The sequence below is a fragment of the Larimichthys crocea genome, chromosome VII (assembly GCF_000972845.2).
Source record: "Larimichthys crocea isolate SSNF chromosome VII, L_crocea_2.0, whole genome shotgun sequence".
Taxonomy (NCBI): Eukaryota; Metazoa; Chordata; class Actinopteri; family Sciaenidae; genus Larimichthys; species Larimichthys crocea.
The window spans coordinates 24,559,370-24,582,876 of NC_040017.1; the positions used below are offsets into that span (position 1 = coordinate 24,559,370).

A 23,507-nucleotide genomic window follows, 5' to 3' on the forward strand; every position below is an offset into this window, starting at 1 on the left:
TTTAAACAAATCTAAGCTTATATAGCTTATAACCTTATAAACCTTGTCTCCAGTTTTTGGGGGATGTTTCATGCTTTGAGATCATCTGACAGATCAAACGTTGAGAAGATTCTTTAGCTCTCTAACAGCATATTCTCTAACATTGTGACAATAATTACCTGTTTCCTACTGAGAGGAATGTTGTTCTCAAACGACGACAGCCTCCACACACTTGTTTTGTTCAGTTAGTGCAGCATGCATACAAGAATCTGCAAATAAGCTGAAGTTATCCCTGAAAACAAAACATGTTTTACAAAGAAGGACTCAAACAAATACTCATACTAATATTTATTCATCGATTGCATAATGTCGTACAGACATCAGAGAGCTAAACAGTGTACCAAAGTCTGAGTCAGCGCAACATCGTTTAGATAATTTAACTGCAAGCCAAAAGTGCGAGTGATCAACAGAGCCGTGTAATAAATTGTGATAACATTCCACAGGAGATAATATAACAATCAACTAAATAGTCTCATAGATTCATCTGGGTCATCCTCCAAGGTAACTGTCCAATCAAAATTAAAACCATGGACTGATCATTGAACTTAGTAGTACAGTTTGTTCTGGAAATAAAAAGAGCTTTGTGTTGTGCAGAGATATTCCTAATACTGCACTTCTAAATATTCGACTGAAACAAAATAAAACAATATTTTGTTCACTGGTAATTTAATAAAAGTGATTTCAAGGGTTCAAAACTATGTGAACCCCTTTCAGTTATTAGAGTATTGCACCATCTTCAGCAGCAATAACTTCAGGTCGAGTTAGGTCAGAAGTCTGGCATGAGACAAGCTTTTCAGACAAGCTAAAGCTTTATCTTTACTACTGTTGACTTGAGATTATTTGCCACGATTTTACAATATGCCTCAAAATTCATGATTCTCTGGACCGTGCGGAGTTGTCCGGGTCATCAGGATGAAAAGCTCCATGCTTCACTGTTTGAAGAAGGTTCTTTTGGTGAGATGGAGTGTTGACTTTTTGCCAAAGAAAGAAAGAAAGCTTCAAACATGTTGGTCGATGTTTTCTTCTTATTGTCTCGAATGCAGAAAGAGAGGTCCAGAAATCTCTAGATGTGACGTTTCAGTTGGTTTTAACCTATATTGCAGATATTTTCAGAGGTTTTGGCAGCGTTGCAGTCATTTTCAGTGTTTGCGTTTGTAGATAAGTTGCCTCACAGTGGACAGATAGAGCTTTATAGCTTTCCAAAGATAAATGTGTTGTCAGTGACCTCTTCCTGAGATTTATTTTCTTCTCTGCACCTTCTTCACCTCTATGGATGCACTTTGACAAGATTAACTGACCTGGTTTTATCTGTGTCTTCCCACAAGATCTCTTATTTCATTGGTTAATTTAGTCACCGCCTTGGTTGTTATTATTGTGTTTTCATGCTCGTTTTAAGAAATGCAGCTCACAGTTCACCAAGTTTTATTTACAGAAAGTTATTTTTAATTTATATTTTTTCACAACACAATTGATTTCCTCAGAAAACAAACATATAACTTATCTTAATATACATATATGTAGTTTTATACAGAACAAAGATGACGTGTTAGAACCGCACACACTGCATACATCACATTCACACATACATCATTTACTTACAAATATACAGTTCATTATATGTGACAATCATCAATTGTTCATAAAGGCTGAGTAAATAAAACATGAAGCTTTCATCCTGCAGTGTGCAGAGAGAGTGCACTGGATACCAGCACTGACACGAAGAGTAACACAGTGCTAACCAGAGCAACGTGGCCACCGGAGTAATACACCTGCCGTGCATTCATGGGCTGCACTGGTCTGTAGGTGTTGACCATCTGCTTTCCATCAGGATACAGAAGCTGGGAGAACGCAGTGAGCTGGAACAGAGACAAAACAATACAATAAATACAATAAATTTCACAATACTTAGGTGAAAAAGTAACATGCAGGGTGACAAAGTGGCACATTTTATAAATGCAAAAGGTGGAGTGGGAGAAGTATTTACAATCAGTGTTGTAGTGTTGGATCAAATGACTACCTGTAACATTAAAAGTCATGCTCATCGCCCGTTCCCATCAGCTCTATGGAGCATTTTAGCATCTTTCAGCTACTTGTTTTGGTTTTACAGCCTACACTACAAAGTTGGCAAATAGCCGGTGGACATAGAACCAAAACAGAGCTAGAATAAGACAAATTATTTAACTTAGATTTGGGAGATGGCCAAAAAAACCCTGACTCCAAATGAATGCAGGATGTGTAAATAGACAACTATTTGCTCACAGGTTCACCATTTTGACTTAATCTCTAGTTTTAGAGGGATTTTCACGCAATCAGATTATCTGAAAGACTTAGAGTCAGTTATTTTGACTTGACAATGGGGGAATAGTGAGTGTTCAATATGAATATACTTTCCTCCTCTGGATAGACATATCGTGACAATAATTACCTGATCCCTGCTGAGAGGAATGGTGTTTTCAAACACACTCCAGACGACAGCTTCAGCACAGTTAGGTGTAGTCAGAGAGCCATCATAGCGAAAGTACTTGGTCATATTGTCCTTGTGAGGAATGAACATTTCCAGGGACACTCCCGTCAGTGTCGTGCTGTTGTCTGGTTTTATAAAACATTAACAAAACAACATTAAACAATACAGAGGTTCAAGGTGACAACATTGTTCCAATGTATTTATTGATAGTCCATCACTAAAGGTGTTTTATGACTGACTGTGTTATCTCATATCAAACAATTGTGCTATTCTGAAAGATAATGACACTCAATGTCACTTTATTGTTTTTCCAGGTCAGCAGATATGACTTACTTGGTTCTGTGATATACTTCAGAGCATTTATCAACGGATCAAATTTCTTATTTGCAGACTTGGACTCCTGGAATGAAAGAATAAAATATTAAATTTACAATCTGAAATCACATTTTTGTGAAAATTTGGACGACGTATACTGAAAGATTTGGTTCAAACAGATGCTGGAGCTTAATACGGAGTATAATACATACAAATGGATTTGGTTTTAAACAAAAACATTGTTAAAGTAACTATCATGAGGTCACTGTCCATGACCTCTTATCCTTTGCAGGGTCACAGGGGTCTGGAGCTGATCCCAAGTGATCAGCTGCTATTTATAAAGTTATGTATTAACTGATTGCGGAAGATTCCAGTGAACGTTTATGTTTCGTAGTATTTCTTTTGTTAGATGTTTTTGGTGTACCTCAGGGCGCTATTGTCGGCCTATTTATTTTTTAATTTTTTAGGAACAAATTAAATTTAAATTAAAATTGCATTCATCAAAAGTGCATCTTAGAATTTAGGAGCCCTTTATTAAATGTGCAACAATCATATTGATATAATACTCCATCGTCCTTTACAAATCTATTCTGTCTCAGTTATGGTGCAGCTTTAAAATGCCTGATGCCAGTTGATCTACTCATATAAAACCTCAATTTTAAACTGATTTCCACATTTTTGTTGTAAGAAAAACAAATAAAATCACCTGAAAGAAAAAACCAAGAACAGCCACGCCTGTGCGGTCTCTTACAGCCTGGGATAAAGACTCATACTCCTCTTTTATGTGGACGATGTGCATCTGTAGGCAACATAAAATGACTGATTTGAATACAGTGCATAAAATGGCTTTATCACACATACTGCTGATTATAACACACTTCAATCATACCTCCATTGGAAATTGTTCTCCATCAATCGTGTGTTCAGACCCTGGTCCTCCATTTTTGCCCCAATGCAGGTGAACTTGAAGTGCCTTGTATGTTGTAGGCAGATTTCCTCCTTTGATTCTCATAGTGGCGGGCAAATCCAGTTGAACTAGGAGAGTATAGGGTATTTGTTTTATTATTAAATCAGGTGATATGGGACTGTAGATCATTTTACTCCTCTTACTCTACGTCTTACTTATTTACCTCAACTGTTTTACGACTGAGGTTAATGGCCTTATGACTATTTTACAGCCAGGTCACTTCAGCCGAGCTGATTTAAATCACATTACCTTCCTCTTTTTATCACACAAAACTGCAATTATCACAAAGACATACCGGTGTGACCGTTGTTTGTAAGGCGACCATGAAAAGTTTCTTGATAGCCGATGAGTTCAAAAGAGGTCAGGCGTTCATCCAGGAGTATTTTCTTTGTCATTATGTTAACTGGAGACTGTGATCTGCCGCTGCAGTCCTCTGAAACCGCTGCCCACACTTCTGGACCTGTGAAGGCAAGTGGATGAAAACAATAACTCCATGATACATATTCAAACTGTGGATAACAGTAGCTCATCTTACCTGTGCAGGTGTAATTGCATGAAACTTGAGACTGGTAGCACCAATCTACAAAGAAAATGTTAAATGAGACATTTAATAGAAAACTGATACAAGCCTGCAGCTGAATTATCCATCTGTAGGAACAAATTATGAGAAATAAATATCTGAAATTTCTTCGTTTTAACAAGCAAGCCCAAACATTTTTGCCATTAGTTGAATAATATTTAAAAATCTTGCAGCTCAGTCCCAAGGAGAACGTACCTGCGCCTGAGACAATCTTCACAGAGGATGCAAACAAACAGAAAACAGCTGCGAGCAGCATCGTGAACAAACTGTTGCTGTCAAAGTCTGTCTGCGTTGAAGGTTTTGGAAGACGATGTCAGAAACAGTCAAACCATCCCGTTTATAAGACAGGTGGGCCCACCTATCAATCCCGCCCACGTCGCTTGTTTTAGTTTTATGACTCTTGAGACTAGTGATACAGCAAACACTGATATCTGATACACACAAGTGATAGGGAATGGACCCTTATTCACAGGGTTTGGCCTGAAATCTCTGAGCTTGAATGATGCCGTTTAGATTAGTTTGATAGATACCTGATCAGATATTGTAAACTATTATTATTATATAATATTATCCTTTTGTGAATGAGTTCTTAGAGGGCAGAGTTATCAGTGAATGACACATGGAAAAAACACTTTTTACTACTACTGTTTGTTACTGCTTCTGTTTTGTGAGTTACTGCTAAGTCATATGGGCTACGTCCATTTTGTCACCTCTCACACCATTTATATATATATATATATATAATATATATATATATATTATATATATATATATATATTACTCAGCGGTTTATGACTAAGGTTAATGAGGTCAATACTTGAATTAGACAGATGCAACCGGATATTGCTCAATGAATACTTTTATGCATCACATTAGTGAATCAGTTTTAAGCTTAACCGAACCCTCCTGTTATCAACTGCAGTACTTTTCCAGATGATAAAAACACAAGTATAAATGAGATTTTTTTCACTTGAAGCATCTTCTTTTGGGCTAAAATGACAACAGGGACACACATAATATACTGTAATGTAACTTCAACATTAAGTTTATTTGGTTTAAAACCTTTAAATAACCATTCATGTTAAATTCGATCATCTTATCGATGAGAGCCAGATATATAGTAAAGTATAAGGTCATGGAGGTCATGATTTATCACATGTTTCTCATCAGCGGTCATCGAGACAGGTCGTGTCCTACACACTTTTAATGAGTCATAAATTACTTGCATTCTTAAGCACAGTCTCAAGAGGATGTTGGAAATAAGTAAGTGAAGTTATTTTCATGCATCATGGAACATAGATGCACTATGACTGTATGATAAGTAATAAGACAAGACAGAGCTTTATTTAGATAGAAGATGATCAATAAACTGTAATAAGGTCTTCTTATGACTGGCACTGTGAGTAGTGAACAAGTAGACAGTACTGTTAAAATAATAATGCACAAACCAAAAGGATATTAATGTGTTATTGAGATTGTTGTATGTATTAACAGTGTGTTTGTGGGCCTGGTGCTATATATATATATATATATATATATATATATATATATATATATATATATATATATAATATATATATATATATATATATATATATATCTTATAATACATATTTAACTTTTAACTATTTTATATCTACCCTTTATCACGCAATTAAGTAAGTTAGGTAGGTAGATAAAATAGAATAAATATAAATAGAATTAAAGTTTAAGGAAGGAAGAAGATATTTTTCTATAAATATACAAAGTATACAAAAAAAAGTTTGTGCAATCTTGGTCAGAGAATGAGTCAGTGCAAGTGAGTTTGTGCAATCTTGGTCAGAGAATGAGTCAGTGCAAGTGATGTGTCAGATGTTACTGAATAAGACACAGAGGGGAGTTCACAGTTTACAGTCATTTATAACAGTAGATGTCGTATTGAGTCATTTTTTTAAATAAATTTGGTAAAAAATATTTCATCAATCAACATTTAATAGAATTTTCATCAGGATACACTCTTAAAATTTAGTTTACACCTCAGGAAAAAACACATTTAACTGTGCTGTTCCTATTGAAGTATGATTAAAATAAATGTGTGTTTAATGGTGTCACTGTAGGCAGCATATCAGTTAAAATATAGTTTATTTTATGTCAAAAACAGCCACATATGAAGCATGGATGCCGTTTAACAGCCACAAACACGTGTTCTCCTCTGGCTTTGAACGCAGCACGGTGACGTAGTGGTCACGTGTGGTGCGTTCACGAGTTCTTGTGTGTGTGTGTCACGAGCATTGTGAAGCGGGGTCACTGTCAGCACCTGTCCTGCAGGTAAACGGTGTTTCCCGCTGTGATGGACCGCTGGAGGGGCAGAGTGGCTCTGGTGACCGGAGCCTCGGTCGGGATCGGGGCGGCTGTGGCTAAGGAGCTGGTCCGACACGGTATGAAGGTGATGGGCTGCGCCAGGGACGTCGAGAAGATCCAGGTTTGCTCTTTGCTTTAAAAGTTTCTGCAGTTTTTTTTAAAAGGTGGATTAAGTAAATTAAAGTTCACATCAGGCAAGAAACACAAACTAAAGTAAAGCATAAATGCAGAGCAGGCGCTTCGAGTATGATGCGAGGCAACTTTGGACTTTGTGACCCTTCAACTGTTTCAATGTGATTTACAGAGTTTCCTGATGGACAGTGAAGTAGCCAGCTGTAGCTGCTGTTAGCTCAGTAAGTGAAGCAGCTGCTATGGACGTAGCTAATGGCAGAGGAAGAGGATTTAAAAAAAAAAAAAAAAGGCAGTTTGTTTGTTTTGTGTTGTTTGGTTGTGTTAGTAAAGTTGTCGATGCAAACTTAAACTTGAGGCTGGCTGCAGAGTCTCCATAAGTCCCCATGTTAAACTTAACTTCACCTTAGAAATAAACATGTTTACAGCCTGGTACAAAATACAGTTTTGGTCTCTGTAGCTAATTTCACCGTTCATGACAACTGTACTGAGGGTGAATTTATATACAACTCACCTGTTCACATTATATTAAAGCTTAAAGTTATGCAGGATTAACAGCGTGGACGCTTTGATTGACAGTTGGGTAGCTTGTTTAAACACCTGGCTTCAACTGCTCCACCTCAGGTCCACTGACGATCGATACCGAATACCAAATCTTGCATAATGTTCTAACTTGGCATCAGTTTCTTCACCATGAACACATATCATCCACTCAACAGTAGCTCTATACCCAACTCAAACAACACAGTGAAAAGTATTATTACATATATAAACAGCTTTAGGGGATTGCTAACAGTGATGTGTTTATGCACGGAGGGTGAACTTGGGTTAAAACATGAGCTTTATAGTTGTAGAGAAAGTGATTTCATAAAACTGTTTTGCTCTGTTATGTAAGCTGAGAGAATGATTTGAAGTTAATGTTTTTCATGCTCACTTGCTGAATCACAGCCCGTTTTAGTTAAATATAAACCCACTAAACACTAACCTGTCTTCTGTTTCTCTTGCTGCTGAAACCTCCCTGTGGATTTAAGATAATACATCATCCATCAGTAGTCGAGTTCATACAGGTCATACAGGAGGCGGGCCATCTCTGCTAACGTTATAAAAATTAAAACACTTTTAAAAGAGGCAAAGCTGCTATTCCACACAGAAAAAGGCAGTGAAGAGTTTCAAACTTTAATGCTACTTGTTCCAAATAAGTTGGGTATGAAAGGTAAGCGAGGATCGGGCGAGGTTTAGGTCGTGTCCTCCGGGCTAAAAAGGGAAAATCCATGTTTTTACCAGCGCAAACTTAAAGAGAAGCATCTGTGATGGTGTGTGACTGTGAGCGCACCGTTAACGCTGAAGGGTGCATGCAGGTTTTGGAGCAACACGACAGCTTTTTTTAGGGACGTCCCTGCTAATTTCAGCAAGACCATACCAAGACAGCAACAGCAAGCTACAGCAACGTGCATTCATAGGCGGTTATTAGACCAGCCTGCCTCCCACTGAAAATGTTTAATGTGTTTATGAAGAGAAAAATATGACAATGTGGACCCTGAACTGTTACTGCAACTAGAGTTGTGTATCAAGCAGGAACAGGAGAGAATTTCACTCTCTAAACTCCGTCACTCGGTTCCTAAACGTTTACTGAGTGTTGATGGAGCACAGAGGTAAACATGCCCTCGTACCAACTGTTGGAAAGTGTTGCCAGCATCAAACATTACATAGCTTGTGTTTCATGGTTGTTACTAAGTCGATCAGTATGTGTCAGACCTGTCTGGCCTGCTGCCTCAGCCAAACAATTTCTTGAGAGTCGACCTGTAATGAATGCTGCTGAGTTAACTCAAGTTTCCCTGAAGTCAGCAGTCTGCTGCCTTTTTTAAATTCATTTAAAATGAAAAGATTGACGATGACACCCGCTTCAAAAAGTCGATTTTATGAAGTTGATTTTCTGTTTGGATTTCAGAAACTGGCAGCCGAGTGTCAAAGCGCAGGTCACAGCGGTGTTTTGGTGCCTTTCAAGTGTGACCTGAGCAACGAGGAGGAGATCCTGTCCATGTTCGCCGCCATCAAAGAGCAGCACAAAGGCGTGGACGTGTGCATCAACAACGCCGGCCTGGCTCATGCAGAGCCGCTCTTAAGTGGCAAAACCAGCGGCTGGAAGAACATGATGGATGTAAGAACTGTTTTAGGAATCAAATATAATATGGGTGTCCTACAGGACTGACTCATTTCTAATTTTTAAAGTGTGAAGTTTGTAGTCGATTATTGTTTTTCTCTGTAGGGGAATTTAAATATCTCAAAAAGTTTATAAACAAGCAGCTTGTGTTTGAATGATCTTTTATTTTCAGGTATTAACGTGTGAATTTTTCTGCTTTTCTTCGCAGGTGAACATTCTTGGGTTGTCTATATGCACACGTGAGGCGTATCAGTCAATGAAAGAAAGAAATGTTGACGATGGGCACATCATCAACATAAACAGGTACAATGACGGTCATGCTTGTTAGGCTGATTCAGTGTTTTAGTTAGTTCGTTAGTTTCTTTGTCGCTAAAATTTCAAATTTTATCACCATTCAATTATAGATGCATATCGGCAGAGTTTTCCATTATCAACATGTGGGAGGCAAAGTAATAGATCGCCCGTTTATGGCACTAACTAGGGCTGAAGCTAACGATTATTTTCATTACTGATTAATCTGTTAATATGGTGATGCCTTCCGATTATTTGTTTGATCAACCAACAGCCTCATAGATGGTCCACAAAATTCAGACTCTGGAACTAGGGAATCAATTATCATTAATACATGTGGCTAAATGCTGGTGCTGCCGTCTTTCCTCTGTTGCAGCATGTCTGGACATCGTGTCACTCCGAATGCCGACGTACATTTCTACAGCGCGACCAAGTACGCTGTGACGGCTCTGACGGAGGGCCTGAGACAGGAGCTGCGTGAGGCGAACACCCACATCAGAGCCACAGTGAGGCTTCACCACAGTCTGCTTCATCTCCACAAGCACCATTAATGCCATTATTAGCTTATTAATAAGACAAATTCACAGTACTTCATGAAGTTTGAATCCGTTCTTCCTGCAGAGCATTTCTCCTGGTTTAGTGGCGACAGAATTTGCTCAGCGACTGTACAATCCAGATAAAGCTGCTGCTGCGTACACTAAAATCAAGGTAAAACTGTTTTTCATATTAATTTATTATAGTGTTAATATAATCAGAATTAAAAAGTATCTGGACCATAGAAACATCTTTCATGTTCACTTCTTTCAGTGTCTGGAAGCAATCGATGTTGCTGATTCTGTGACATACGTCCTGAGTGCCCCTCCACATGTGCAGGTATGTGATTTCTTCTCTTGTCTTATCAACACCGTCACGTTTTCAGTCTTTGTTTTTCTTTTTACTGTTGAAATCAGTTGTTTGTTTGCACATAATCAGATAACCTTCAACTTCAGACGTATCCTTTTCTTTCAGATCGGAGACGTTCAGATGCGACCTGTGGAGCAGGTGTTGTAGTGTTGCATCGCGTGATTTGGTGTACGGAGACATTTTTCATATGATCTATGAAATAAATGACTTTATCTGATGATGGAATATCGTTGCACTTCAGCTTTACGCACTTTGCACCGCTTTCTTGTTTATTTATTATTAATTTCTTCATTCATTCACGATAACACTTAGTACAGCCACATATCAGTGCATACGGACAGGGCGGGTCTGTGGTCATTAGAGTATCTAACGTAGATAAAAGAATTCAATCTAATAAACGGCATTAAGTGTTGCGTATCACGATGAATATAATGTACTGATAGTTTTGAATGAATGAAGAAATTTTTCCACAAGACGCTGTCCGGTCATATGTTTGGAGATAACCTGCAGTAATACTGGAGGCTTACATCATCACTCAGTTTGTTGACTGCAGACTTTCTCTCGAATCTTTTTACAGCATAGTTTTACAAGAAACATAATTTAGGATGATTGAGGCAAAAAAGAAATCTGTTAATTTGATGTAAAATAACTAAAATAAATTAATGAAAACTCTTCATCAAGCACACATTGTGCAGTATATACAAGATTCTTCTACGTTCTTCTACTTTTCTACATTTTAGGAGGAAATATTGTACATTTCCTACATTTATCTGACATTTTAGGAGGAAATATTGTACATTTCCTACATTTATCTGACAGATTTAATTAATAGTTACTGCTTTAAAATTAAGATTTTTTGCACACAAACATGAAAATGTATAAATACGACTGATAAGGAATTGATTTATTTCACAAATCTATTAACATTTCGCAGTTCAGCTTCTAAAATTTAGAATTTGTTGCTTCCTTCCTTTACCTTTTACCTTTTAAGGTTTAGACTATTAGTTGGTCCAAATAACCTTTGGGGAAGGGAATGAGTTCTTTTACTTTTAGTAAATATTTTTACTTCAGTAACATTTTAACTGCAGCATTTTTACTTGCAATGCTCTATTTTCTTTAGTGTGGTGTTAGTACTTTTACTTAAGTAAAGGCTCAGAGCACCGAGAGGTGAACGTCCACTAGATGTCACTGAAACAGCTCACTGATTCATTTCAGTTTGATTGGAGATGTTTCAGATTAATTAGTTTATTTGCCATGAAACAAAGACACACTGACCTGACAGTAAACATCAGTCAAACAGCTGGATTTTAATGTGACACGATTAATCTTTTGTATGATTTTAAATCATCGTTGTCAAGCGAGTGTGCGGTGTGTCGTCACAGTCTGAAATCACAGCACTGACTCCCACACGGAGGCTCCGGGTGGTGCATGACTTCACCCACAGACCTGTGAGTGGGAGCACAAGATGGTTGTTGATGCTTTGAAAGGTGTGATGAGTCAGTGGAAGGTGTCAGCCTGTAAACGTGGAGCTGGAGCTGGAGGAGGAACACGTGAAGGTACACTGTTTATCAGCAAGCATGCTTGGATACATATGCACAGTTACATGGATATTAAATCAAGACAAACAGGAGGATTGATTTCCACTGAACAACACAACACTCCTTCAGACTTTGCCCACTAGAGGTCACAAGCACGATGTTACATGTTTCCTGAGTGTTGGTGGTGGGTGAGGAGCTGAATCTGGAAGAAGTTTGTCGGGCTTCAGACTCAACACATGATGATTTTGATGCTGAGATTGAGCTTGAAGATGACGACCAACATCGTCTATCTTAAGTTTGAGGGAGGTGAAGGTTTTTTATTCCACATTTCTTTATCTAAAATTCAAGATAAAACAGTCAAGGCTTTTCTAATGAGATTAAAGATCCATAACTTCTTCAATGTATACAAGAACAGACCAGTCAATAATATTCCAGACAGAGAAAAGCAACAGAGGAAAATATCAGAGAGCTTCACTGAGCAATGTTTTGTTGCTTCTTCCTTAAATGTCTCCTTCCTTGGAGAGCCGTCAACCTCATCTACTACAATATCGACTGTAATCAGATGATATGATATGAATACATTAATTTTTCAGCCGTGTCGATGTGAGGATGGCAGTGCTGGTCTGTCGGTCCACACTGTATTAGCTCAACACGTATTGGACAAGTTGCCATGAAACCTGGTGCCCACATTCATGTTCACCTTCAGGGTGGACTGTAGTAACTTTGGAGATCTCCTCAATGCACCCTCAGCTTACATGTTTTAACTGTCCAATGCAAAACTAATGCGAACTCACAGAACATATTTTCAAAAATCCAATATTTGTGATAAAAAGGCAGTCACACATTGGTAATATTGGTAATTTGCAGCAGCATGAAGTCGAATTGTGTAGTAGTAGAAATGTAATTCCCTCCTGTGATGGTGAGTGTGCAGACTGTGGAGGTCATTTGTTTCATCCTAACAAACCGTTTTCTTAAAATCACCAGCTGCTGTTTTAGTGAGTAACAGACCATGAAGGCATGGAGGAGGAGGAGGAGGAGGAGGAAGTCCTGCTGAAAAAGGAAAAGAGACGAGGAAATACGAAAGCCAAGGTAACTGATGAGTGCCAACCACCACCCACCATCTTTCTGATGTTAATGAACAGAGTCTACATGCACAAATGTTGGCACAGCACTTGGCTGACTGCTCCCGCTGAACCCCATCGCACCCAAACAGGAAATGTGAGTCAGAGAAAACGGGGCGAGTCTTTGCGAACATCACCTGCCAGAAATGATGCATGGGCTTGTATAGACGTAGAAAAAAGGTCAATGTGGCACATCAATGAGGAGAAATTAAAAAAAATTGTGATTACAAGGATTTTAATGAGCAGGTAAATCAATGTGTGGCCTCGTTTTAACTTCCATCTCATGTGCCATGAGATGAGTCTGTTGTTTTAATATACAGCAGGAGTCTTCAAACATTTTAAGCCTGGTCTATAATAACTTTTATATTTACTTAATTCAAATTTTATTTCACCTTATTAACCTATTTACATATTGGGTTATTGGCCTATATGTGTTTATGATGTGAAGTTGGAATTGGAGTGCAAACGCCTCCACTGTTTGTAGTTTCTCAGTTATCTGCAGCCTTTCATTCACTATTATTATGACAAAAATTGGCAGACCCCTGATATACAGTATCTATTCCACTCTATAATTCTTTATGTAAATCATCACAGAAGTGGTGTATTATACTCCATTAATGGAAACAGAGGCCAGCGATTTTATAAACACTCAGCAAACCTCTGCAGCAGCTAAAAATGCTGAATTATTTAGATACACTGTCAGCAGAGACGTTTAATACTATTGCGGCGTATTTTATTGAACCTCAGTCATTTTATTGATGCTTTCATGACCTGATTCATTCAAAAAAACACAGCGTGTCTTTGACCCACTTTCTTTTTTTTTATAGCTGTCTGTCTGTCAGGTATTATACAGTGTCACATTGGTGAATCAGGATTGTGTTTGAAGGTCTTGCTTCTTCTTCCAGATGACTCTCCTCTCTCTCTCTCTCTCTCATCCATCAGTGCTACACCAGCCAATTCATCCACCACGGGTTCGATTCTCTGAATCAATAAACTCTCTCTGTGTTTGTGAAAATAATGGATTATTGGACTTTTAACCACGGACCGTGATGTCCTCTCATTGTCTCATGTACCGTGGGATTATGTGTCCCTTTGTGAGTCAAGCGGAATAAAATACAACACAATAAAACCTCTCATATGTTTCAAAGCCATGCCGGCAGTAACGAGCTGAGGTCAAAGCCCTCACATGACCCTTTGCTCGGTGGGCATCCAGCCAAGGCACTGAGGGGGAGGCATCAGCTGCGTCCATCACATATGGTCACAGAAGTGTTTAATGTAGGTTATTGATTTTTCTTTTGTTTGTGGTGTTCACAGGTGTACAACAACCATCACAGTTTGACACCAAGCTGCTCGTCTATCACCCACAGGGCATCAAAACCTCACCGCTGCACCTCATGCACCAGCATGTTTCGGCTCATTGTTTAGCTTTACAGCCTTTTGTTCACTCTCACACCTTTCATAGCGAAGAGTTCAATGAAAAGAAAACCCAAAACACACTGTACACTACTGCAAACAGCAGATGGATAGGGTGAGCAAATGAGGAGCCAGAAATATGCAGAATGAACGCTGGATGTAGACTCACCTGGTGGGCATAAACATGACGCCAAATTAATAATATGTACCTGGAATTGCTGTAACTAAGCAACTGTAACATTTAGTGACTTAAAAATTGATGCTGCGTTCATAGCTTCCACTGCCCGCCAAGTTACTGCAGGTTTACCTCTTTCTTTGCACATTCACAATAAAGTTAATTTGTAAAATTTGATTTCTTCTTTAATAAATACAGAAACGTTGTGTGTAAATGCATGTGTGTAAATACTGATAATCTATGACTGCGTTTTTGGACAGTTGCAGCCAAACAAACATCAGCTACACATTTTTATTTCTTATAATAAATCAAAGTTGTGCGTGCATGAACATAAATAATACACATATTATTCTTTAGATTGGGTATTTGAGTTTAAATCTGTGTGCAGATGTTGGGTTTCTGAACTTTAACGTAAACATAAGCTTGATTGTGAACATGAAACATATTCTCAAAGGTCGTAGACTTGCAGATGAAATGGAAAATTCCTGCTACTTTTTCCCGTCTCGCTGTGTTTCTTATCACAGATCCAACTGTGTTAGTCGTTTCAGACATTTCAGATTATGATTGAGTCTGATTGCCAAGCTCCTTTTCAATGCTCGGTTAAAGTCTTGAGCTGTAGCATGAAAGTCTGCATTATTAACTCATTCCCACTGTTTCACATATAATAATCCGATGCCATACAGTGACATCTTTCCTCTACATGCCAACATGCATTGTACAGATGTGACGGAAACATAATGCGGACATCCGACCCCTTTCAAGCTCATCCAAATAAATTCCCCCTAATACAAGCATGTGAGAATCAGCTGACCTGCAGGATTTGAAGCCTCTGTGCCGGGTGTACCGCGGGTGAGAGAGGTGAAAGTAATGTGCAAAGTGAGCGCCTAATCTGTGTGGAGAATGTGACCCTGCTTTAAACCACACAGGGGAGTTACAAGGCCAAAGTCCTCCTGAACAATAAACGTAGTACATAAACCTTTCTTGGCTTCATGATACGGAGAGAAATTCACTGAATAAATTTAATCAGGTTAAGTAGGTTAAGCCTCTGACTTTTGCATTTCCACTTTTCTCTTTTTGATTAAATATTTCCAGCTCATATAACAGAGGAGGAGTTTTAACCACCTATCTAGCTAACTAGCTATCTCTCTCTCTCTCTCTGCTCATATAATTGTAACCATTTATCTGAAATTATATCAATTAAATGATCTATAATATTTTAATTAATTGTTTGACATTGTTGAACATACAGTTAATCACTTTCTTAAAGATAATCCAATGAAAACATTGCTACTACTCTTACGCCTGAATGCTAATGAAGCGAATGAAGTTGTAACCAACTGCCGTTAGCTTAATTAGCTTAGCTCAAAGACTGGTAACGGACAAACTGTTTAAATTTTATCAGAAAAAAATAATTAAACATATAAATTCAGATATCTACTGTGTTTAAATTAATTCTCTGACATACAATTACCTTTTTACAGTTTAGTTAATGAAAACATTGCTACTACTCTCATGTCTGAATGCTAATGAAGCTAATAAAGCTAAAACCAACTGCCGTTAGCTTAATTAGCTTAGCTCAAAGACTGGTAACAGGGAAACTGTTTAAATTTTGTATCAGGTCAGATATCTATAATGTTTAAATGTAACGTTCGACATTGTTGGACATACAGTTAATCACTTTCTTGAAGGTAATACAATGAAAACCTTGCTACCAATCTTATATCTGAATGCTAATGAAGCCAATGAAGCTATAGGCAACAGGCATTAGCTTAATTAGCTTAGCTCAAAGACTGGAAACGGGTCAACTCTATCCAAAAGTGATTAAATCCTCCTACTAATACATTTTTAAAGCTTATTAATTAATGTGTCGGATCCAGTTTTGTTTAATTTGTGTGACCCAAAGTGTAAAACAATGACATATTGCCTGTTTTAAGCCACCACCAGCAGCTAACTTCATATTTACCTAACACAATAAATAAGCGTATTTCTCAAAATGTCAAACTATTATTAAAAAAAAAGAATGTTACTTTATTTAATCGCTTAATATAAACAGAGACATTCATAATCACTCATAAATTTTATTGTAGGCATGCAGAATATTACAAAACATGATTCCCACATTACAATCAAATATGATTTCTGCCCATTTATTTTGATTTTAAATGCCAGAAAAAATTATAAAGTAAATATTTTGAGATGTAACTCATCGTGAAGCAGGTTTATGTGATCGACAGGAGCTAGTTTGGCGTTTTTCTTTCAGCCTATCCTGCTCTACTTGCACCACGTGGCTCATTAATGTCTAACACAATTCACTTTCCTGGCTTTCCTCCTCTTCTTCCTGCTAAACTGTGCCCTCACTTTCTCGATGGAGAGCTGAATCGGACTCATGACGGGACTCGCTGAGGTGGTGGTCATGGAGGTCCTCTCTTCGGTAGTGGCGACTTTGAATGGCGTGGTTGTAAATGTCATTGAGGTTTGTTCAGTTTGTTCGAGGAGGGAAACTCCATCGCTGAGAGCAGCAGGCATGGCTTTTCTTCTTGGCTTTCTCTGCTGTCTCATTGTCTGCCTGTGTCTTTTTGTAATGACAGAAGGTGCCGCCGTGATGGCGGTAAAAAGTCTCCATTCACTGTGAGTGCGTGTCTCCTCTCTAAGCATGCTTATTGCAGCAGTTGTGGGGCTGTCCAGTCCAACGTTCGTCTCTGGAGTCGGAAGAACCAGCGGCACAATTACAGAGCTGTTGTGAAAACTTTCACTCGAAAGAGGCAACGCTGTTTTCCTCCTCCTGCTCCTCAGTCCTCTCTCCTGCGACTTTTGCCTTTTCAGAACACTAAAGGAGGAGTCCAGACCCGTAACTTGGACGTTCGCCTTCCTTCCGTAAATGTCCAGCCTGTGTGAAACCGGCTGCCTTGTGGCGGCAACCAATGGTATGGTGGCAGCCCCGGTGAGAGGAAGATTGTCTGCAAAGGAATTCTCATTGGGAGCAGCCACAATGATGGAAGCCGAGTTGTCTTTCCTCCTTTTTTTTGTCCCTTCTCTGTCTCCTCTCTCCTTTGACCTGTTCCTTTGAACCTTGGAGATTACAATGGGGGTCCCTGCGGTGCCGGCGACACGTTGCTTTTCAGCGTCGTCGCTCCCGAAGCTTTGTGACGCCGGGGTTATGGTTATGATGGCAGGGACGGAAATGTCTGTTGTGTTTAAAACAAGCTCTTTAGAAGACAAAAGAGGAGGTTTATTCTTTCTGCCGCCCTTTCGTTGCCTTCTGGTTTTTGCTTTCTGTGGACGTATCGTGCTTCCTGTTGTAAAAAGGGTGATTTCGTCTCTGGACTCTTGTTTCTTCTGGACCGCCATAGGTGATGTAATGGAAACCGCCTCCTTATCCATAGCCGGTTCATCTTTCATGACTTCATTGGAGGCCTCTTCTTTTCCTCCGAGCTCATATTCACTGTTACCGACTCTGTTTGTGTTTCTACTTGCCTTGTCATGTTTGTTTGACTCGCTGATGAAGTTACTCAGACCGTTGACTTCTTCTGCTTTGTTGCCAGAGGTCAAAACAGCAGTTCCTTCCTCTATTTTAACACCTGCCTCTGCTTTCTGTTTCCTCTTCCTCCCCTTTCCCTTTCCTTTCTGCTTTTTGGTAGTCTTCTTCTTCTTCCCTGAGTTCTTCCTCTTCTTCTTCTCTGAGCTTTGCGTCTCGCTTTTATCGGAGTCGGTATTGGAGCTCTGAGAGGTGGAGACGGTGGCAAGGACCTTGATGAAGTCCTCGGCAGCATTGACAACGTTTCTGAGGGAAGGCTCTTCAGGGCCTGACATCGTGGACTGTGTTGTAGTTTCTTTAGTAGACTGTGTTGTAGTTTCTTTAGTAGACTGTGTTGTAGTCTCCGGTTTGTCGTCTTCTTTGCTGTTCTTGGCATCTGTCCTCCTGGGAGGAGCCAACGTCAGCTCATCGATGACTTCAATACCGCCAAAGTCATACGGCACCGCGTCTCTGAGCACGGCGATGGGAAACTTCTCATATCGTTTACATCTGCAAGGGAGCGAACCAAGGAGAGGTTGGGTGTGTGGTGATTTCAGAGAGTAACACAGCTCATTATGTTGTGAAATCTACTTAAAAGTTGAACATACTTACACGCCATACCAGTGCCGCTCTGCACACTGTTCTTCATAGGCGAATTCAAAGCAAGGCACACCGATGACATTGTAGAACGCCTGGCCGACGATCCTGGAAGATGTGTCGTTGACTTTCCTTAGACACTCTTTCAACCTTGCAGGGAGTGACAAAAGAAAACTTCAGCCTTGTTTCCAGTCGTAAGAGTAGCTCCAAAACTTTACATCGGCATGTTTGCTGTGTCATGCTACAATTCCACTCCTGCAGATAATCCCTGCTTACACTGGACTGACACATATTCTGGCATATTGTGCGTTTTCAAGGTATCTTGAAAGGCGTCATAATCATATGATCATTGCAAAATTATCAAATCAATGCAGCTCATACTTTATTCTTGTCCTTTGGTGTCACCGAGAGCCACACTTTTAACAGTCAGTACTCCTCATACCTCCATATTTTGTCTCTATAGACCCTTTTGACAAGTTTCCAGTCAAAGAAGCTAATTATTAAAACAACCACCATTAATTCTACAGCCAAAGAAGCTAATTATTAAAACAACCACCATTAATTCTACAGCAAGATTTCTAATAAAAAACTGGTTTATTCTTGATTTTTTTTTTTAATTATAGTGTTAATTTACTTTTAAACTCGTGAATTTAATGCAAAATGTTGCCTCATTTTTGTTCTTAAGAGTTCCTGAAAGTCAGAATCACAAAACAACTGTTTATTAATTCATATCTGAGGTTCAGTGTCCTGATATCTCTGATTAATACTGATGCAGTTCTTCGTGTTGTGCTTTTAAAGGCTAATGTTTCTATTGTTCCACATCTCTCTCTCTCTCATGCTCAAACATAATTTGCATCCCAGTACCCAAAACTATTCAAATTCTGTGTGTAGTGTCCTTTCTTTCAACAATAGTCCAGTTTACTCTGCATGCAGTCACAAAATTGTATGAATGTGTCCATATAATAAAAGTTTGAACTCACGTATTGTCGCAGTCACAGTGACAGATTGAGTGCCACTTGAAGTTGGTGTGGCCATATTTTGAGGAGAAGGCGTGGATGACATGAGGGCAGTGGTCGTGGGTCCGGCAGCAGCTGTCGGTTTCTGCAAAGTTACCTGCAACATGGAGAGTTATTATTAACCGATGGATGTTTGGCACACACACATGCATAATTAATTCTGCTTGGAGATGTTGAAGTCGTGTACCTAGCTGGTCATAATTATCAGCCATGTTTCCAGCTCCACACCACAGGGTGCCAGGATAAGTGAAGCCTCTCTTGGATCGCTTTAAAACCTCGTCCTGCAGCGCGGAGTCCTCGCTGTCATCCCTTTCCACCCTGCCACTGCGCTCCGACTTCTCCTTAAACTCCCGGCACATCAGTTTGGCTTCATCAATGCGCGTAAAACGCGTCTCCAGCTCCCTCGCGGCTCTCTGCTCTTTCAATCCCAACCTGCACTCGTGCATGAACGACTTCACCTGCATGTGGTTCACGATGACGGAGCAGTTCACGAGCTTCCCGGCGGGGCTGGCGACGGAGCGCACCACCTCGACTCCGTCCGACACCTGGTAGAAGAAATTCTCCCGGACTGTTGACATTTTTGCGCAGAAGGTGCCGTTCAGCATGGAGAACATTTCTTTGCTCTCCTTCTCCGCGTCCAAGGCGAGACTCAGGAAGTCACCCTTGACGAAGTTTCTGTCCAGGTAAGACAGAAAGACAAAGAAGACCGACCACATGATGCGGCGAGTGGCACTTTCAGCACCACGCGTAACGGTGACAGCTCCTCGCGGTTTTCCCGGAGCTCTCGCGCAGCCCTCCCACTTTTAAGGCGAAGCTCAAGTGGTGTGATTATTAATACGATAAAGAGCAACGCTGGGAGGAGGAGTCAGCCGAATTAACCTCTTTAGATTTCCAGCCTGTCTGGAGTATCTTTATCTATTACATAGCCACACAGACTGATGCACTCTGAGTGCATTACCCAGCAGTATGTTACCACGCTGAGTCTGAACGCGCAGAAAAAGAGGAGAGGGTTAATATGTGGGTGTGTAGAGCATGAGCATGAACCTCCAGCATCTTTCACTGCAGAGAGAGAGAGAGAGAGATGACCGCAAGTTACCTCCCAACCCCCTTCAGCTCAGCCCCGCAGAAAGTGGAGATTTACTTTGGGAACACGCATGGATGGAGGAGGTTCTAGCTCGCACTGCTTTCCATGGTAACAAGCATGGCGTGATTGTGCCAACCCAGGAGATTGGACATCTTTCAAATGCCACAAAACAGCCACTGAATTGGTGATGACCTAAATCACAATGTAGGGACAAAACTCTTTCATTGTGGAATGTGGAGAAAGGTTGGCTCTGTCGCACGCAAAGCCCACTGACTGAAGGGCCTATGCAGCCTACAAGACCATAGGCTGGACTGAGGGTTTGGATTCAGGCAAAACTCGGTGAAATAACGGAGAGATCAATTCACAGTGTGGCATCAAGGCATCCTGAGCTGTGGCATGGAGTACCTATCAGCCAAATAAACCCCAAACTAGTGCTTCTCCCATCTTTATCTGCTGTCAAGGACCCTCAATTATGATTAGACTGGAAAGTTAAGAAGAATGTGTATTAATACAATCAAATGTTACACCTGCCTAGAAGCCAGTGAGCTCGTATTTTTTAGCTACTGATGTTGGCAAATTTTAAATATTCAATCGGAGAACAGATGGTGTGAGCTGGGACTCCCATTTTGTTTTTATATTGTTTGTACTATGATGATTTAAGGAAGGTCATTGTCCATAAAATGTCTCGATGAAAGCCTGAAACTTTCTAGTTTATGTCATCAACAAGTTTGATGTGTTTAACAAGATTCACAATTTAATTAGTATTCATTCAGATTTCACTGCCTTTATATGGTTCTTGTGACTTTTAACGTAGACATGAAAATCAGTCAGAATTATTCAGTTTGTTGTGTTTTATTTGGACTTCTGCTGTGTTGTCTTAAAATATGTATGCAGCATCCTGGATCTGGCCCCATACTACATTTGTGGTTTAGCATGCATGACACAATTTTAAAGAACATTCACCAAATCAGTCATCAAGTGTTGCTGCACTTTATATCATCAACTTGTGTGTCCGTACAGTGTTTGTAGACCTGTTTCTAATCAATGCCTGTCTGACCTATGTGTGCTTACATGCTGCACAGGAAAGTCCTCTGCATCTGTGAGCATGAGAAAAAAAACCTCTTGTCAGGTTGGGTTTCTAATCAGCCCAGTGTTTTGTCACATGGCTTGTCTTACAGGGAGCTCTAGAGGCGGAGATCCAGCCTACTCAAGGCACTGAAATCGGATTGTTAGAAGGCGGAGAGAAATGATGTAAAATCACCAGAGGCAACATTCGACCAGAACTTGAGGGGAGGATAAATTCTTCTGAATTAAAGCGGTCCCTGCAGGAAGGATTTGGGCTGGAAAATGAGGCTAATAATCCTGCTGTTCACCAGCAAAGATCTAGAGTCAACTAGAGTCAATCATATCTTGAAAAGTGTCCCTTTTACCAGCCTTTTACTTCTCTGTTTTTATTTAGTCTAACACTCTCCTCTGTTAATTTTGCCCTCAGCTTTCTTAGTTCCAGTAAGAAATCTCTAAAAAGTAGTGGATATTTTAGAGAAGGGTGAATATTGGACTTATATGTGCCAGTTGGACCAAAACATTTGTTAATAGGTTTTTTAAAAGTTACTGCTTGTTAATGCTTCCCCCAAATGGCCAAAAAGATGTTACTGCATGTTCACATATTTCTCCATAAGATATTTCAAAACCTTTTAAATCCATCATCATGAGCTCCAACATCATTATCAGTCAGACATGTTGTGTGTGTTAATATCTGCTCAGATTTATTGATATATAAACTTTGCAAGTGTGCAGACAAGAGACGTGAGAAGTCCCGCGTTACATTTGCTGTAAGTTCATGTGGTTCAAGATCCACGTCAGATATAACTGTGGGAAAGTACAGTTACTGCTGGCAGGAAGATGAACGCTCAGCTTGAACTCTGTTGAACAAAACTGGGATGAAATTTCAGATCTGTTTATTCAATAACTGTGATAACTTTTCCGGTCTGAGAACTGAGGAAATAATACAGTAAGACGACAGATTTTGTTCCTCTAGTAATGAACAAGTTCGCAAACCTGAGTTTATTTAGACACTGATCCTGAACACCTGAAGGCAAATGCCTGAAGACTGAAACTTGGGGCAGCATTTAGAATAACAACCTGAGGTATGCACCACATTTTAGAGGATCATTAGCTACAGTTTCTCCAGTCCAGTGCTGTTACTCAACTATTATCAAGTGACCACAGTGCTGGATTTGTTTTTTGTGCACCATCTCCCAGATGCTCCTCGACGATCACCTGAGAGTTTGTTCACAGAAATCCAAATAAACTTATTTAAGATTTGGGAAAGTAGTAGTGTGCAAGACATGCACAGATATAGAAATCAGCTGTATTTATTAATCTTTTAATTGTGATTTCGGTTCAGAAAAGGTATTCCACATATGAGCTGTAGCTGTGTCTACATATAATACCCTACTGTAAATCTCTCTTTAGAGTATGCAACACTGACCCCATGTGAAAGGTTGAGGTATTTTACACATCATTAAAACTTCTAATCAGATCACAAGAATATTAATCTTGTTAAATCACTGTCGTATAGCCAAGAGTCTAGATTTTGCAGTTGATCTGATTACTATAGTTAACAAACTGTGTTTTCATTTAGCCTGATAATTAATGTTGAAATACAACATTGTTGTATTAAAGAAGTTTTTGTCCATTTAGTGTGAACCACGTGAGTACAAAATGACAAATACTTTTAAATATGCATGACAAAGTATCACTTGAACTTGAATGGATCTGGGCTTTCCTTTCAGTAATTATGTTTTCTTTTATCTTTGTCAATGATTTTCATTAAATCTGTTCTTTGACCTGTATTATC

General features: G+C 39.5%; 3 protein-coding genes across 3 annotated transcripts; 1 reads left to right on the plus strand and 2 right to left on the minus strand.

Annotated features, from left to right (window-relative positions):
• Positions 1 to 1,643: 1,643 nt before the first annotated feature.
• Positions 1,644 to 4,663, minus strand: ca4b (carbonic anhydrase IV b). Its single transcript, XM_027280697.1, has 8 exons — positions 4,561 to 4,663; positions 4,321 to 4,365; positions 4,081 to 4,245; positions 3,708 to 3,853; positions 3,525 to 3,617; positions 2,837 to 2,903; positions 2,465 to 2,628; positions 1,644 to 1,895 (listed from the first exon to the last, which is right to left on the minus strand). The coding sequence occupies exons 1-8, from the start codon at positions 4,619 to 4,621 to the stop codon at positions 1,710 to 1,712; spliced, it is 927 nt and encodes a 308-aa protein (XP_027136498.1). The 5' UTR covers positions 4,622 to 4,663; the 3' UTR covers positions 1,644 to 1,709.
• Positions 4,664 to 6,591: 1,928 nt separating this feature from the next.
• Positions 6,592 to 10,414, plus strand: LOC104925933 (dehydrogenase/reductase SDR family member 11). Its single transcript, XM_010739677.3, has 7 exons — positions 6,592 to 6,826; positions 8,783 to 8,992; positions 9,204 to 9,298; positions 9,663 to 9,792; positions 9,908 to 9,994; positions 10,094 to 10,159; positions 10,295 to 10,414. The coding sequence occupies exons 1-7, from the start codon at positions 6,695 to 6,697 to the stop codon at positions 10,334 to 10,336; spliced, it is 762 nt and encodes a 253-aa protein (XP_010737979.3). The 5' UTR covers positions 6,592 to 6,694; the 3' UTR covers positions 10,337 to 10,414.
• A 6,093-nt stretch (positions 10,415 to 16,507) lies between these two features.
• Positions 16,508 to 21,064, minus strand: proca1 (protein interacting with cyclin A1). The gene is made up of 4 exons (XM_019257211.2): positions 19,751 to 21,064; positions 19,528 to 19,660; positions 18,563 to 18,697; positions 16,508 to 18,460 (listed from the first exon to the last, which is right to left on the minus strand). The coding sequence occupies exons 1-4, from the start codon at positions 20,277 to 20,279 to the stop codon at positions 16,729 to 16,731; spliced, it is 2,529 nt and encodes an 842-aa protein (XP_019112756.2). The 5' UTR covers positions 20,280 to 21,064; the 3' UTR covers positions 16,508 to 16,728.
• Between the last annotated feature and the right edge of the window lie 2,443 nt (positions 21,065 to 23,507).

Coding starts and splice junctions, on each gene's coding strand:
- proca1 (XM_019257211.2), bottom strand. CDS start 20,279: ATGTGGTCGGTCTTCTTTGTCTTTCTGTCTTACCTGGACAGAAACTTC. Junction 19,661..19,750: donor TGATAATTATGACCAGCTAG/GTACACGACTTC, acceptor TCCATGTTGCAG/GTAACTTTGCAGAAACCGAC. Junction 18,698..19,527: donor CACTGTGACTGCGACAATAC/GTGAGTTCAAAC, acceptor ACTCCCTGCAAG/GTTGAAAGAGTGTCTAAGGA.
- ca4b (XM_027280697.1), bottom strand. CDS start 4,621: ATGCTGCTCGCAGCTGTTTTCTGTTTGTTTGCATCCTCTGTGAAGATT. Junction 2,904..3,524: donor TTCTTGGTTTTTTCTTTCAG/GTGATTTTATTT, acceptor CTTTCATTCCAG/GAGTCCAAGTCTGCAAATAA. Junction 2,629..2,836: donor GAAGTATATCACAGAACCAA/GTAAGTCATATC, acceptor TTATAAAACCAG/ACAACAGCACGACACTGACG.
- LOC104925933 (XM_010739677.3), top strand. CDS start 6,695: ATGGACCGCTGGAGGGGCAGAGTGGCTCTGGTGACCGGAGCCTCGGTC. Junction 9,299..9,662: donor CACATCATCAACATAAACAG/GTACAATGACGG, acceptor CCTCTGTTGCAG/CATGTCTGGACATCGTGTCA. Junction 10,160..10,294: donor GTGCCCCTCCACATGTGCAG/GTATGTGATTTC, acceptor CTTTTCTTTCAG/ATCGGAGACGTTCAGATGCG.